General features: G+C 39.8%; 1 protein-coding gene across 8 annotated transcripts in view; it reads left to right on the forward strand.

Moving 5' to 3' along the window:
* The window catches only part of PLXNB2 (plexin B2), a 255,716-nt gene that overhangs the window by 238,641 nt on the left and 1,036 nt on the right, over positions 1–16,039 (forward strand). For all 8 annotated transcript variants that reach the window (XM_082769643.1, XM_082769638.1, XM_082769645.1 and 5 more), the window contains 8 exons: positions 917–1,017; positions 1,933–2,017; positions 7,016–7,170; positions 8,854–9,014; positions 9,616–9,763; positions 10,294–10,358; positions 11,089–11,164; positions 13,166–13,240. In XM_082769643.1, the coding sequence (XP_082625769.1) occupies positions 917–1,017; positions 1,933–2,017; positions 7,016–7,170; positions 8,854–9,014; positions 9,616–9,763; positions 10,294–10,358; positions 11,089–11,164; positions 13,166–13,240 (866 nt within the window). The remainder of the gene's footprint in view (positions 1–916; positions 1,018–1,932; positions 2,018–7,015; positions 7,171–8,853; positions 9,015–9,615; positions 9,764–10,293; positions 10,359–11,088; positions 11,165–13,165; positions 13,241–16,039) is intronic.

The raw sequence follows: 16,039 nt of genomic DNA on the forward strand, positions 1-16,039 counted from the left end.
GGGAGCTGAACTCACATTTAGCTGGATGCAAATACAGAGCATTTTTCCACAGTCTTAATATGCATTAAAAATTAATGCTTCCCTATAGAGTTCTTTTTCCCAATTCTTAAAGTTTTGGTCTACTGTCATTAGTGTGCAAAGAGCCTGTTAATGACTGTTAGCACAAATGTATTCATGTCTGACAGAATCAGTATTTCAGGTACTAATTAATGTGATAATGACAGCATGGACAATTAACTGATGGAGAAGTAATGATGCAATTTCAGAAACCGGTACTGATTTTGACTTGCCTTTCTAATGATTGTTCAAAAAAATTATAAGTTAGAGGAGTTGCACTTTTAGGAGATGATGAGCCACCCAGCCTCTGAAACTCATCCTCCTTGAAGGCTTTTAGAATTGCTTTTCTCTTCTGGAAAAAAAAAAAAAGGAAAAAAAAAAAAAAGTGATGTAACTTAAAAGGCCTAATAATCTCATAATAGAAGCTCTGTTTAAGTAGTTTTGCAATATCCTCATTACTGCCTTAACCTGAAAGTAGATAATGCAATTTTTGCTCTTCAGAAAATCTTAGTAAATTACTTAAGAATGCCTTTATGCCTTTTCCAATCCACAGAAAATCCTACTCCTATATTTTGGTCTGGTAGCATGTTCTTATTGTATGTACTTGTAGTATTCTATGCAAAGGAATTTAACTTTCCATGGAAAATGATCTGAAGTCATGTACGTGGCTGGGAATAGTTTGTGCAAGCTTCTGTAATGAAGGCCAAAGCAATAAATAACACACATTGTGACATGTGCCAAATTACTTTTAATGTTCCACAATGCGTCAGTAGTTCTCTAAATTGAAACATTCTTGGAGTAGTTATTTTTGCACATGGTTAAAACTGTGTTTTTTTTTCTCATTTTAATTGCTCCTTAGAGTGGCGTCCAGGTTCGACTGCACAGATCCTCTCAGACTTGGATTTAACATCCCAAAAAGATGGCAGATGGAAACGTATCAACACACTGATGCATTATAATGTAAGGAGGTGTTTCAGAGCAGTTGTTCACATCTGTTAACTGTTCTTTAGTAACAAATAAAATCTCTATTTGTTTGTAGAGAAACTTCTGTGGTACATAAGGAATCAAATGAAAAACTAGCTCTGGGTCTAGGCAGTAACAACTTGGGGAGCATGAAAGGCTAGGTCTGGACATATTGCATAAACATCTTACCAAAAACATATTACCTAAATGCAGGCACTTTGCTTTCATCATTGTTGCAGTGTCCAAATCCAAATTCTCCTTTCAACATTCAAAAGCTCCCTGTGCCTTTGCTGGGTCTCATATTCATCTCTTCTTTTCTTTCCTCTGCCACTTCCTACCCCTGAGAATTATCTTTGTCCTTGCTCTGCTGCTAAATAGATTTTGGGTTGGTCTGGTTTGCTCAGCAACGCAGTCAGGAGAGCAGATGTTGATGTCTCTGTACCGTCTGTTTAAAGTTTCATATTGTGCGTACTACCAAACACATGCAGTCCACTTATCTTGCCTTTGTATTCTACTCATCCCTTTCTGAAAACAGATATCCTGGTTAGGAAAGGTAGAAGTTAGTTTTCTCTCAGAAACAGACAGCTCTGATTCTTCATGATAAAATCCATGTTTGTACAAAGGGCCCTCACACTGGATTGATGAACCACGGATGTCTTGTTGATGTCTTGGAAGTGCTTCTAGCATTTTGAGTAATCTCAGAGGAGGTATTGATATGATCTCTTATGAAAGGAGATGGGTGGCAGTCTGCTCTGAATTGCAGACCCAGTTGCCTAATAGGCATTTGAAGGGCAACATTTATCATAGGTCCAGATATCCTGCAAAAGATTACAGAAACAACAGTTTAGCTGTTAAGAGGTCCAGCCATGCTTACTTCTTTTGAATAACGTCCCTGTGCTTGTATTTTCAAAGGTCCGAGACGGTGCCACACTCATCTTATCAAAAATGGGAATTTCCCAGCAGCCAGAGGATAATCAGCAAGATGTCCCAGGGGAAAGTAAGTATCTTGGGGCTGCCCTACCTCCCAAAATGACTAGAATTCCACCAACAGAAAGGCAATGACACTGTTGTCTTGATACTGTTCACTGAGCAAATCCATGGAAGTAGATATTTCCCACCAAACTATATAAGGCGTATTTGTTTTGTGTTGTCCTCTATATGCTTGCAGTGGTTTTCGATGTCCTAGTTATAAAAGCCTGAAATAATGAGGCTTTAACCATAACTCGTTTGATGAGTCCATAACCCAGCTTAATAGAAAGTGCTCTTAGAAAACATATCCTGGATATTTTGGTTTTTAATCCCATTACATCTGTAGCCATAATATATGTTTCATCTTTCCAAAGCTTTACCTCTTTTTCTCCTTCCTTCTTCCCTTTATTACTTTCCTTTCCGAATTTCTTCCATTTACTAGATTGAGAACTGAACGCATCATTCAGAACCACAGGACAGACCTGTTCCCCTGCTCTGTGACATAATGGATCTGATGTAATTTCTGTATTGCGCTTTTTACAACTATATTGCTTTGCAGACTCATCTCTGCACATGCATATTTTGTGTCTCTCTCCCATGGCAGGCACTATTTCATCAGCTCTGTTTGCTCGTTTGTTTTGTTTTGTTTTTTTCTGGGCTGTGTTGTCTAGTTGTGTTCATTCCATATGTTACCTCTTTAGATTCAATGTTTTCCCTGATTTCTTTGTTTCAAGGTTTTCAATCCACTGTAAGCTAGTATCAGGAACTACCTTATAATGCTTCCTCTCTTTCATGTCACTAATACAGCCGTTACTTAATCCTAATACTGCTGCTTGCTACAATAAGCTGGACTTCTCAATGCTGGAGACAGCGTGTCAGCTTAGAACCTGTCTTTCAAAGCTTTTAGTTCCCTGTGTCGGTACTCTGTCTAGACCAATTTCCTTTATCTCACAATCTCATGAAACACAATATCCATTCCAGCCTAAAATGTGCTCAGATTTTAATGGAAATATTTACTTGTAAATTCGTGTTCTTTGTCACATGATTTCCTTTACATTTTAGATGTTCGATTTCTCTTATTTTTATCCTTACATTCAGTTATTTTACATGAGTTGGAAATTAGATTTATGGAATGATAATTGTTGAGATCATTCTTCGTTTCATGAACCCATTTGATATACTTCTCTGTCTAGCATTGATTGCAAAAGCCATTGGTTCACCTAATAGTTTCATTCCTTTAAACAGATTTAGCGATCTTAGATTGAATGGGTTCCAAATACTCAGCAGTCAGACTGGAAATAATATACCAGAAATGTACATTTTTTCAAGGAGATGGCTCTCAGCTGATAGCTCTGACGTGTATTATTTGTATTTAACAAGTGTGCAGATTTCCATTTCATTAGTGCTGAGTGTTGGCCAGGAAATCAGGACAGGCTGAATTGCTTGCCATTTATTTTTTAGTCTTTCCTCCTGGATGCTTCCTGTCAAAACTTCTACCAGCATCCTTTAATGTTCTCTCCCAACGATTATGGCTATGCTTCTGCTGCTATCCTCTCACCACGTTGCTGCAGGTGTTTGCTTTAATTGGAAAAGTGGTGGCTATTCCTCTATCACAGCAGGTGCCAACCCGGATTTTTCACTTTATAAAACATTCAGCTTAATACAGGGGGCAATGAAGTGCAGCAAGGTGAGGAGTCCATTCCTAGTCCATCTTCAGTTCAGTTGCATTGATTGCTGAGATAACTGCAGGTGGTATTCACCTCCACTCTGAAGAAGTAGATCAGTGGATGGAGCCTGATGGTGTCCTCAGCTTGCTTTCCCTTCTTAACACCAAGAGGTGATCAGTCTCCAGATGTGGGTTCCCAGTCTTCCATCCTCCCCACACCTTTGTGTGAGAGAGCAGAGGACCAGATTAAGTGTTTTTATTTGTTTGTGGTTTTTTTTTCCTTTTTTTTTTTTCTTCTCTACAAATGCATCTTTAGCTATTCAGTATAGAGACGCTCTTTGAACACATGTGATCTGTACTCCAAGATGGACAGACTCCTTAGCTATATGTGTGGCATATGACATTGTAAAGGAGAAGCAGTCTTCTGGGGACAGTGCTATCACATGAGGGTTCTCATTCATGAAAGAAAAATATCTGTAAAGACAGCTCAGATCCCAAAGCATGGAGTGAAGACAGCTTCCACCTTGTTTCTTCTCCACACCCTGTCTTGTGCAGTGGTGATTTGGGAAGACGACATTTCGTGCCAGGCTAGCCCATTTTCTTTAACGCCTAAGGGTCTTCAGAGCTAGTTGGTGCCAACTTGTTCTTTCAGAAAGCTATAAAATGTTACAGAGCTAGTGCAAAGCAAGAGCCCACAGCGACAGTGATTTGTGAGATGCTATGTGTATAAAAGGTAGAGGAGAGGATCAGAGGCTTTCCCTCCCACACATACGCATTTATATGACACAGGGATTTACAGGGCTGGAATAAATAGAAATCCTATCTCTGCTCTATGAATAAGGCTTGTGACGGAGTGGTTTTCCTTTTATCCAGTCTCTCATTAACTTGCACCTTTTGCATTGAGAAATGTCAGCTGAAGCCATTGACTGTCTGCCAAAGCACTAGGCTTTGCACAGAACGAAAATGTAAAACCATGTTCAGAGATGTTGCTCTAAAACCTGGCATTGCTTCCATGCTGCTTTTGATTCACAGCTTCTAACAGGAAGACACTGGAAGCTGGCAGTTGTGACAAATTAAATGCAGAATCCTTTGCTTCTGGAGATAATAAATGCAATTACTAATTTGTAACAAGATGGAGAATGGTTTCAATGATTTTATGCTAGGATTTCTGTACTGAACTATAAGCCAATGCAGCGTGTTTTGTTGAAAACTTATTCTGGGTATTTCTTTCTGTTTTGTTTTTTTGTGAAGGGGTTGGTGTCGTGGGTTTTATTTCTTTCTTTTTTTCAGTTATTCTGCTGTGGAATAGCCAGAGGGCTGCAGATCAGAAATACTGATTAGCAGATGTGTGTAGGACAGCCCTTCCTCCACCCACCCGGAGCAGCAGCATGTTCTCAGGGGAGGATGGAGCGAGCTTGCTGCAGGTCATGCAGCAGGAGGGGGCCATGCTGGTCGCCACCAGCCAACTGGCCTCCGCCATGTCCCCACCTGGTTCGTGCCATCTTGTATCAGCCAAAGAATGCACGAGGGGCAGGAGGAGGCATTCAGGGGGAAGCATTTGACCCAGTGGGTACAGTCCTCTCTCCACTTACAGCTTGATGCATCTTGTGGCTACTACAACCACAAAAGATAATGTTCTCCCCTATATTTTACTTCCTTTGCCCCCTAGGTTTCCACTGGGAAGATGTTATCTCCCGGAAGTCTGGTCTCCTCCTAGCAATGTGCTGCTAATACGTCTCGTTGCCCCCTCTTCTGCATTTCTCTTCCTCTTTCTTGCTGCTATTTTTAGCAATGAACTGGGATCTTTGTTTTGCAAAAAGTTCATCCGGTTGAGCTGCATTCCCTTTACACCCTACTTTCCTATCAAATAGCTATCGTTTCACTAGGAGCCAATTCTGCTGTTGCTGAACAAGCACGCCAAATTAAGCCATATGTAAGGGCAAGTAACCTTAGTGGAATCCCCCTTGGTTTCTTCTCTTTACTGCAAAGTTAAATCAGGCCACGCACCATCAGCAGGGCAAAGAGAGGATGAATTCCTTTGAATCACAGGAGGAAGTAGAAGTGTACCAAACAACTGACATGGTTTAGTTTCTTCTCTTACTGTGTGATTTCATCCACTTATTCACAAGAGTAAATAACAGGCATTGCAAAAGAGACTTCAAACTTCAGGCCCATCAGCAGTTCTTACTGCACTGGCAAACGGTTGTTATGAATGGCATCAATTGTGAAATCACAGCTGCTTCAAAATAAAACAATAGCTTTTATTTCTTTCTTACTTCATGCACATGAACTTCCAAGTCAAATTAAGGATTTCCAAAGGACAACAGCATTAAATATCTCATTTTTCCTTGGCTAAAAGATCTACCTGGTCAAAAGGAAGTAAAGGCACCAGAAGCCTGCATAGCTTATGCTTTCCATGAGAATATATGAAACAGATTCATGTGGAAGTGTTGCCTTGGCCAGATTACATATTAATGTTATTTTCTTCTATGATATCAAATATTTAACACACATCTGGTTAATTTAATGTAGATGTTGAGGAACTTAGTTAATAAAGTACTGTGGCCAAAAGTTTGAAAGGACAAAATTTGTGCAATTAGAAACTGATATTTCTCCACAGTAACTGTAATTCAGTTACATTATACACATATACTTATATTAATGCATAAAACTGAGCTGTATTGCAAAATAATTTGTGTAAGAGGGCTGAATCACGATTTTTATGGGAAAAATAACTTTCATGTTTTTAAAACATCAATGCTTTTAAATGCACTGATGCAGTAACCTCGACTGGAAAAGCACTGTTGACTTTTTGGGATTATGCCAAGCAGATATATTAACACATACTTCAGGATTTAAAGGAAGAACAAGTGAATTTGCCACTGCCAAATTCATCAGAGCTTCTACAATACCATGTGTTGTACCCAGAGCAGGCTAAGATTGTCCTTTCTATGGGGGCTGTTGGGTCAGACCTAGCTCAGTTTCTGTAGCTTGATCTTGTTCACCAAGGGGTAGAGTATTTCACTGTGTAGATCTCCAAAAAATGTGCATACTGTGCTCGCATGACAGAAGAGGAGTTTCCTTATTGTATACTTACTTCCTCTCCTTTTTGTTCTTAACAAAAGCAAGCCACAACCCTACTTCAGTGCTCCTCTTGTAACATAAAGCAATACTTGTGTATTAATGAAAATTTAGTTCTTGGGTTGTTAGAGGGGAACCAAGTAATCTAGGTCCTCTTGGCAAAAAGAAAGGTAAGTTAAGGATAGAGTGCAAGGGTCTTACAGGTACTGATGTGCATGATTATTTCATAATTATTTTCAGGGGAGAGTTTTTTGTAATTATTGCAATTACTGTTTCTAGGGCATGCACTTCTGGAAGATGAAAATAAGGTCTGGCATCTAGTTCGGCCAGTAGATGAAATTGATGAAGGCAAATCAAAGCGAGGCAGTGTGAAAGAAAAAGAGAGAACCAAAGCTATTACAGAAATCTACCTGACAAGACTTCTGTCTGTGAAGGTAAGGGTCAGATGTCACAGTTACACTGTGCCTCTATAGATTTTGACTTGTTACCAAAGAAAATGATGCAAATATTAGTCATGCTTTTGGCTGAAATTTTTCTCTGTCATGTACATGCAAGCTTGTGTTCAGAGCTTCAAGTGATTAATATGCCCTCAAGAACATTGCTGGGAAAGAGATAAATTTTAACTCCAGATGAAAGCCGAGAACCATAATTCTGAGTTAGCTAAATGAGGATTTTTCTTGCAAGACAAAGATGGATATTCTCTTCTGTGCCACCTGTTTAAATAATATTCTGTAGGTTTTTATTTTAAACCAAATGCTTTACATACTGCTACAGAGCCTTTTGTTTCCCCATTCTTTGTTTCCAGTGCTGCAGTATTATCTAGAAAAATAGTAAAAATGTTTTCAAATGGTAATAGTCCTTTGAGAGTATTTTTAGTGTTTATACTGTAGAATGGATCACAACCAAAATAATTATGCTAAGGATTCCTCCTTGCAGAAGGAGCTTAGGATAATGTGTTTAATGACCAAGACCAAGTTCTTCATGAAAATGGGAGTGACCTGACTCCAGCTAAGGCCATTTGACCAAATGTGAAAGTGGACCTGAAAGAAAGTCTGTGTATGGATGGCACAGACTTGCAGCCAGCAAGATGCATGTATCCCTCTTATCTCTCTGTTAACAAATATCTCTCTGTTAACAAATCCCTTTTCTATTCCCAATAGCCAGTTGGCAGATCATTGCCAATCTGGAGCTTTACTAACTTGTACAGAGCCGGTGAGGTGCAATGACTGGGACCACAGCTGCCCATACAGCCCAGGACCGGTGAAGTGTCCTCCCTGACTGCACTGCCAGCACAGGGGTTTAGGGCTCAGTCCCTGCCCAGTTTTGGGGCTGGCAGCTGGAGTGATGGAGAAAGAGAAGATGCAGCCCTTCAAACATGTCCATAGGGCCAACCAGCTGAGTGGGGATGGACTGCATGTGGCCTCAACAAGGTCATCTTCTCACTGGGAAAGAGAAGAAGAGAAAGAGAAGACTGCACCCTTCACAAAGGGACAGTCTCAGAGGTCATGGTCTTTAAGGTCCTGGCAGGTTCAGGGATCCTGACAAAAATGCAGTCCTCCCAGGGATGCTTCATCCTTCACATTTGGTGGAGCTCATGGAGCTGGACCAGGATGGGCATCTAATGAGACCCAAGTGCTTTCCCCTGCGCAACAGGTCAAATGGTCACTGGTGCTTCTTCCTCTCAGTCTCTGTTGTAGTGGTACATGATGCTCTAGAGCTGGGAAGCTGCAAAACAATTACAAATTTTTTAGCAATTATTTATGTGTACAATGAACTTGAATTGTAAATCTATTGTAGAAACCAGATTCTGCTGCTTTAGACAGGCAGAAAGCACAGCTTTCCATGTTAACTGCATGATGATAATGGATGAAGTCGGAGCCTTTCAGACTAGAACATAAAGTTGTTCTCTAGAAGTTTTTTATTGTTTGGGCTGTTTGCAAAGTCAATTCATTAAGAAGTTGTTTGTATGTTTGTTTGTTTTGTCACTTGGCACCCTGCATCACCTGGCACTCAGCGTTGATGACCTTCAGTAACTGCAACTGGACTGAAGGAAAAAAGGGTCTAGGATAGCACTCAGTTCAGCTTGTAATGCAAATTTCTTTTAAATTCACTTTTAGGGAACACTTCAGCAGTTTGTAGATAACTTCTTTCATAGTGTGCTCAACTCAAACCATGTGGTGCCACCAGCTGTGAAATACTTCTTTGATTTTCTTGATGAACAAGCAGAAAAACATGACATCAAGGATGAAGATACCATTCACATCTGGAAAACAAACAGGTATGAACAGAGTAATAATTACATTGCAGGGAAATGAGACTGTAGTTCCCAGGTATGTGCTGTCACTCTTACCACTAATCAAAGTAAATTTCATTTGTAATTCTCAGAATCATTTTAATTGAGATAATATGTTCATATGATCAAAAGGATTCCCTGTAAGTCTGGAAGTTGCAAAAAATTATACCTACTTATGGGATAACCGTTGGCAGATTTACCTCTTTGCTTTTCATCTTTCCTCAGAGAATAGGAAAGCAAGAAGCAAAAGAGACTAGATTTACCTGTCAAAGCACAAAATCTAATAAAATGTTACTCAGGTAGTTTTTCTAACCACTCAGACATCTTCTCTTGCTGTTTGGGGACACTTAGGATTCTTCTCAAATAAGCTTTTCTCATTTCTCTGTGTGAGATACAAAGGCTTCATTTCCAGACATGAAAACCAGACAAAAGATAGCTTGGGTAATTGTTGAAATATAAAATTAAGTTTCACTGTAGTGAGAAGATCAAAACGCAAAACCCATATTTAATTTCATGTGCTTTGCTTGTTGTATAACATTTATTGTGTAAAAGGTGTTTTTTTCTTACCTTTTTCCTTGCTTTGCAGCTTGCCTCTTAGATTCTGGGTAAACATACTGAAAAATCCCCATTTCATCTTTGATGTTCATGTTCACGAAGTAGTGGATGCTTCCTTGTCAGTCATTGCACAGACTTTCATGGATGCTTGCACGAGAACAGAGCACAAATTAAGCAGAGTAAGTGATTTGCATTCTACATCCTGACTATTTTCATGCCTGACAAGACACGGGGCATTGTCCTAAAACAATACCCATTCTCTAAGAAGATACAGCATTGATAGTTTCCTTTTGGTTTTATAATGAAGTTAGCATTTCACCACTTAGCAGGTTGGTGAGCATGTCATTGTTACTGTGTAGTCTGCCAACTGAGTTCCTAAAAAGCAGAAAATATCAACTGCTTTTATAAAAAACAAGTTTAAGAAATAGTTATTTCACGTCCACTGTAATTTAGAATTATCCTCCATTGATATATTTGTCAAACTTGACAAATAGTGCCGTATGTAAACTTCATCTTTTTAGGACAAATAATCCCACCCATTTACCGAAGTAAATTTTAATAATAATAATAGTAAGCATCAGAATGTTAATATCCACAAAGCTCAAGTGCATGTGATTAGGAAGGCTTGATCTTGAGTTCTTGACTTCATGCTTTTTTCTTAGAGACATTCATAAATCAACCAAATTTCTCTATATTATATTTTTTTCAGGATTCTCCAAGTAATAAATTACTTTACGCGAAAGAAATCTCTAACTATAAGAAAATGGTGGAAGAGTAAGTATAAAGAGACTTTTTTCATGCTGATTGAGAGCTGTTAGGGTTTTAAGCCTTTGTAAATGTACTTAGTAACAGGAAAAGTGAATGCTGACACAGTTGAAGTCAACTGCCAAATGTTAAAAATTTTACACCTGAACATTAAAACATTCCCTTGTCAGTGGTGTTCACAGTGTTGACATGGAGTGGCATTGTGACCCAATGCGTGTCCATGTCTGTGCCAGCAGATGGCCAGAGTTATCTGGGAAAGAACACAATGCTGTTCTGCATGACAGCTGTTCTTACCCATGATCTGTCTATCCAGCACTGCACTTCCATAACTGAATAGGGATCAAATCCTGAAAACATTTTCACAGAGACATTTTTTCTATTCAGGCTCTGACTTCAACATTTACCGATTTGGGAATTCTGTCAGTACCACTGAAGGTCCGCTAAAGGACTCAACTCTTCCCAGCTGATGACTTCAAAAGTTTGAAGACATGAAACAATCATCAGCTGGATTATAAATAGATTTCTTTCCTGTGTTGTGGTCCTGTGTAATCAGGTGTGATTTGCCTTTCTTGCAAGGGTATCAAGTACTAATGACTGCTCGGAGACAGCATGACTAAATGAAGCATTGGTCTGTTGTGGTGGAACATCTCCTGCGCAATTAGGAAGCATGTTTAAAATAAATGCAAAATGAAAATTTTGTGTATTTCACCAACTGACAGTTTGTTTTAATTTGTTGCAGTTACTACAAAGGCATTCGTCAGATGGTGCCAGTTAGTGACCAAGATATGAATACCCATTTAGCAGAGATTTCTAGGGTAAGAATAAATTAAGTTTCCTTGTCCTGAAATGGAAGCCAAGTATAGCACTGTTTGTCTTCTCATTCTAACGCGACAAGTGGGTTTATTCTATGTTGAAGCATCAAATGAGTTATTTAATACATCTCTGAAAGACTCCTGCTTAGTGTAGTGCTTTTTAGCCTTTTGAAGTGTTGATTATTGAATGGAACCAAGAATGGCTATCGTCACAAATCTCTCTGAGTGATGTAGGTGCCAGAGCAAAGTGTTTGAATTTTTTCACATCCATTGTGGAAAAATTACAACACTGCTGAAAGGTGTTTTCTCTCCACAGCACAGAGAGGGTTTTTAGCATTGATCATGCTGATAACAAGTGGTGGCTGAATTCAGACTGCTATCGCAGCAACAATTTGACTCCAGAAATGAAAGGGAAGTCACACACGTTACATATAGTGCATTTTAGAGCTGTCTCTGTGAGGACAATACTTCTGCTTTACACTGCACACAAGAAGCCCATCATATGCCTGCTCGATAGGCACTGCTTCTTTTCACAGTATAGGTTACTGGGGGTTACCTGTGATGGAGGAGAGCAGAGGGGGTTGATTGGTAGCTGGGGGCTCTGGTTTCAGACCTGGGGAGAAAAGACACTACAAAACCTGCTTCATTCTTGAAAAAGCCTGTCTGCTGTGCTGCTTAGCTTAGCTAGAACAGGCTTGTGCCTTCAAAGCACTCGATTTAACCCAGAGAACCTGCAGAAGCTCTCGCCAATCTGAAAGGAAAGTGTTTAGCCTGAGCAAAGAGATACTGTATGTACTGGCTGGTTTGCTCATTTGCCTAATTTATTTTAAGAGTCCTAGTGGTACAAGGATGTTTGGGGAATTCTTGTGGTTTGTTTATTTCAGTGCCCTTAGGACCTAACATTTTGCAGATTAACGTCCTCGTGAGGATGTTTCTATTTTCATTCAGTCACTATGAAACTCATCTGCAGTGACATTTCATTTTCCAGTTCATTTTATTTATTATAAAATTTGAGATGTATGTAAAATTAAAATGTTTGGTCATTAAAAGTAAAATCAAAGGAATGTTTTAAAATCAGCAGAATATGTTGATCCTTTCTATTTACATTGCAAATTATGATAGAAGTAAGTAGGAAAGGACTGATGGAACATTGCAAATTTTGACCTGCTCTGGAAGTGACTATTGTAGGAAGAAGAAAGATGGATGTTTCTCTGCTTGTTTACAACTTGGATAATCATTTGTGCCAGTAGCAGTATTTTGCAATTCTTCATTTTCTTAACTAATTTAAAAAACTAAAGGCATAGCTAGAGAGTTGAATCCTATACGTTTGAATGAGAAACATCTGTTTAGACAGTCAGAGCACATTTGCTACACAAGTTAAATGTCATGGGGAGAATGAAAGGAGAGGTAATGGAAGGGTTATTTCTTGCATCATTGAAAGTCCCTCTCCTCTCTTTCTCCCTTTCTTTCCCCCCGCCCCCCTTTCCATCTTCATGATTCAAATGGCTTTTTCCAAATGTACATGTGCTTACTATCTCGATGAGTTACACCTTCCCTATAGTGAGGTGTGAATAATTTCAAGAAGTTACAGAGCTGAAGAAATGATTTCAAACAGACATGGCAGTGACAGAACCAATGTTTAGTATCTCAGCAATATGTAGATTGTACTGACTGAATGCTTTAGTTATACGTACCCATGTTGTTAACAGATGTTACAGCTGTAATCTGTGGTCTGACATTCAAAGTTCAAAATACTTTCCACCTCCTGTGCTAGAGCTGCAGACAGGCCAGAAAAACACCAGTGGGAAAAGCTTGATCTAAAAATCACCAAACAAAAGTTTTCTCACCCCTTTTTCTGCCTCAGCATCACTTAGCAAGAGTTACAGGATGCAGAGCTTGAATTTGACAATGGGACTGTGTGCTGTATCCTGCAGTCATGCATGTGTGTAACTTTCAATTGTGATGAAATTTTGATGTTTGCTGCTTACATGTGTTGTTTAACAGGCACATACCGATTCCTTAAACACACTTGTGGCTCTACACCAACTCTACCAGTACACTAACAAATACTACGATGAGGTAAGTTGTGGGGTTTCTTTTCTTTTTTTTAATATAATTATAGTAAAAAGTTTAAAATCTAACTTTCCCTGGATAATCAGGTAAAGGCAGTGCTGAACAGAAAGCTCTAACTTCGCAGTTACACGCCTTCCTTGGCAATTACACTGCCTAAGGGTATATTCTTAGAAATGAACAGCTTCACTATGGGTTATTTCATTTTGGTAGTGATCGCTTAATGAGATCTGAAAAAGAAATAGATTTAAAAATCCTTTCTCTTCAGTTCTGCTATCCTAATGCCTAAGAATTAGGACATTAGAACGTCACCGAGCAATTGCCAGAGCTATATAAGGTTTCAAGCCAGTAGTTTGGTGGGGATTTTTAGGAACAATCCATTAAACTTGTTTTGCTTGTAGGAATGGGGCATTGCCTTTTTTTATTAGTTAAGATGCACTTAAAACTTCCATGCATGCTGCCGTCCCCATTTTGCTGTGCCAAATGAAGTGCCTGCCCAAGGTAAACCCAAGCAGAGCAACTGCTGAGTATAGTCAGATTCAAAAGGAAGCTTACAGATTCAGCCCAAAGTGTTTCTTGGATTCTACAGGCCCTGTGGAAAGGGGGACAAAGAATATCCCAGTGTTGCTGGGCTGTGGCTGTGGCTCTCCGATCTTAATCTGAAAACAAAAAGAGAGAAGGAAACTTTTATTCAAAGGTTTCCATGGAAATGAATGCCTCCAGAAAACTCTCAGAATTAAATCAAAGCAAGTAAGAACAGATGCTGAATCAAAAAAAGGAGTACAGCACATGTGAGCTCTCTTCAGTTGGTCCTGCACCTCAGCACAGTTTTTGTTTTCACTTATATTTAGCAGCAAAGGCAGTGAGTCTCATCCGCAGCTTCACTGCAGCTGCTTTCTGCAGGAGCAGCCAGCTTTTCACAGCTTTAAATACAGATGTAAGCAAGGGAAACCAGCTCATCCTGAGACTACTTTCAGTTGGTATTAGTAGGAAAAATGACTGGAGACACACAGGCCAAACTGATGGTGTTGGTTTCCGCATCCCCAGAGCTGAGGAAACTTATTTTCAACATGTTCCAGAATATCTGCAAAAAGCCACCCATATCCTTGGCTGCATCAGAAGAAGCATGGCCTGAAGGTTAAGGGAAGTGATTCTCCCCCTCTGCTCCTCTCCTGTGAGATTGCACCCACAGTGCTGTATCCAGCTCTGGGGCCTCCAGCACAAGAAAGTCATAGACCTGTTAGAGCAGGTCCAGAGCAGAGCCACAAGGATGATCAGAGGGCTGGATCACCTCTCCTACAAAGACAGGCTGAGAAAGCTGGGGTTGTTCAGCCTGGAGAGAAGAAGGCTCTGGGGAGACCTCATTGCAGCCTTTCCGTACCTAAAGGCGGCCTACAGGAAAGCTTGGGGGAGACTGTACCAGGGAGTGTAGTGATGGGACAAGGGGGAGTGGTTTTAAATTGAAAGACATAGTTTTAGATAAGATATTCAGAATAAATCCTTTAGATAAGATATTCAGAATAAATCCTTTACTGTGAGGGTGGTGAGGCACTGGAAGAGGTTGTCCTGAGAAGCTGTGGATGCCCCATCCCTGGAAGTGTTCATGGCCAGGCTGGATGGGGCTTTGAACAACCTGGGCTGGTGGGAGATCCCCTGCCCATGGCAGGGGGGTTGAACCAGGTGGTCTTTCAGATCCCTTCCAACCTAAACCATTCTGTGATCTCTGCGGCCTGACCTGTTGTAGAAGCACTCAAGCAACCTGTGAGACAGACGAACCATAAATTCCTGCTTCTTCCATACTCCCCTGTCCCTGCACCCAGTCGTGGCTTCTGGATTCTCACGTTTGGAGGCAGGCACAGGCAGAGCCTCCTCTCTGCTCAGCTGTCAGAGCTGATCAGTGGCAAGCCAGCAAACCACAAAGCAGAACTGCAGCCCTTCCTTTTGCATACATCACCATATAACAACAAGATGCATCTGATCGAAAGGCTGCTAATTCAGAGATGGGGAGATAATGCGTCAAGAACCATTCAGTAAAATAAATCAAGCTTATTTATTTTCCGTAAAAATGTTTTAATTTGCATAAATTGGAACATTTTGCGGCTGCCCTTATCTTCATTGCTGAAATGGTGGTTGCCAGCATGTGCTGTACCTTGCACAGCTCTGCAGGGCTTGACAATGACTAAGTGGGTACGCTCTAATTGTCCACATTTATATGAAAGTTATATTCACCAGCAGAGATAATCATGAATTATTTAGTCTTGATTTGAGGCGTTACAGCTAGGTATAATTGTTTAAATGAAGGGAACAATATCAAATTAAATTAGGCCCTATTTAAATACTGTAATAAGAGTTTATTAACTGTCTTGTAAAAATGTTTTCATGCTCTAAAAACAAATCCATTAAGTCAATGATTTCTAAACAAATTTGCTCCACTGTTTGAAACTCTAATGCTGTACCAGTCCTCAGAAGGGAAATTGTTAGCTAGATTGGTACTGACTGCGTTAACCTCCATTGTCAGTAAAGCAGTGAGAACCACAGGTAACGACAGGCAGACTCGATTTCTCCAGTTCTTGTACTTGCAAACTTTAGGTAGTATTTAAGCATAGGTAAAGCCTTCTGCTTGATGACAGCATCTGACTTTTATTAATAAAGCCAGTTCTAGCAAAAAGAACAGTTTTGCCATGTAATACATTCTCCTAATGGAGAAATCTAATAGTTGGTGGAAAAGTTTCCCTGAAGGATGGTAGGAATGAAAACCTTTCAAAACCTTTGAAATTTGATCTTGAGAAGCCCTAAAAAACTCTATTT

This window comes from Aythya marila (genome assembly GCF_965140915.1).
Source record: "Aythya marila genome assembly, chromosome: 1".
Taxonomy (NCBI): Eukaryota; Metazoa; Chordata; class Aves; order Anseriformes; family Anatidae; genus Aythya; species Aythya marila.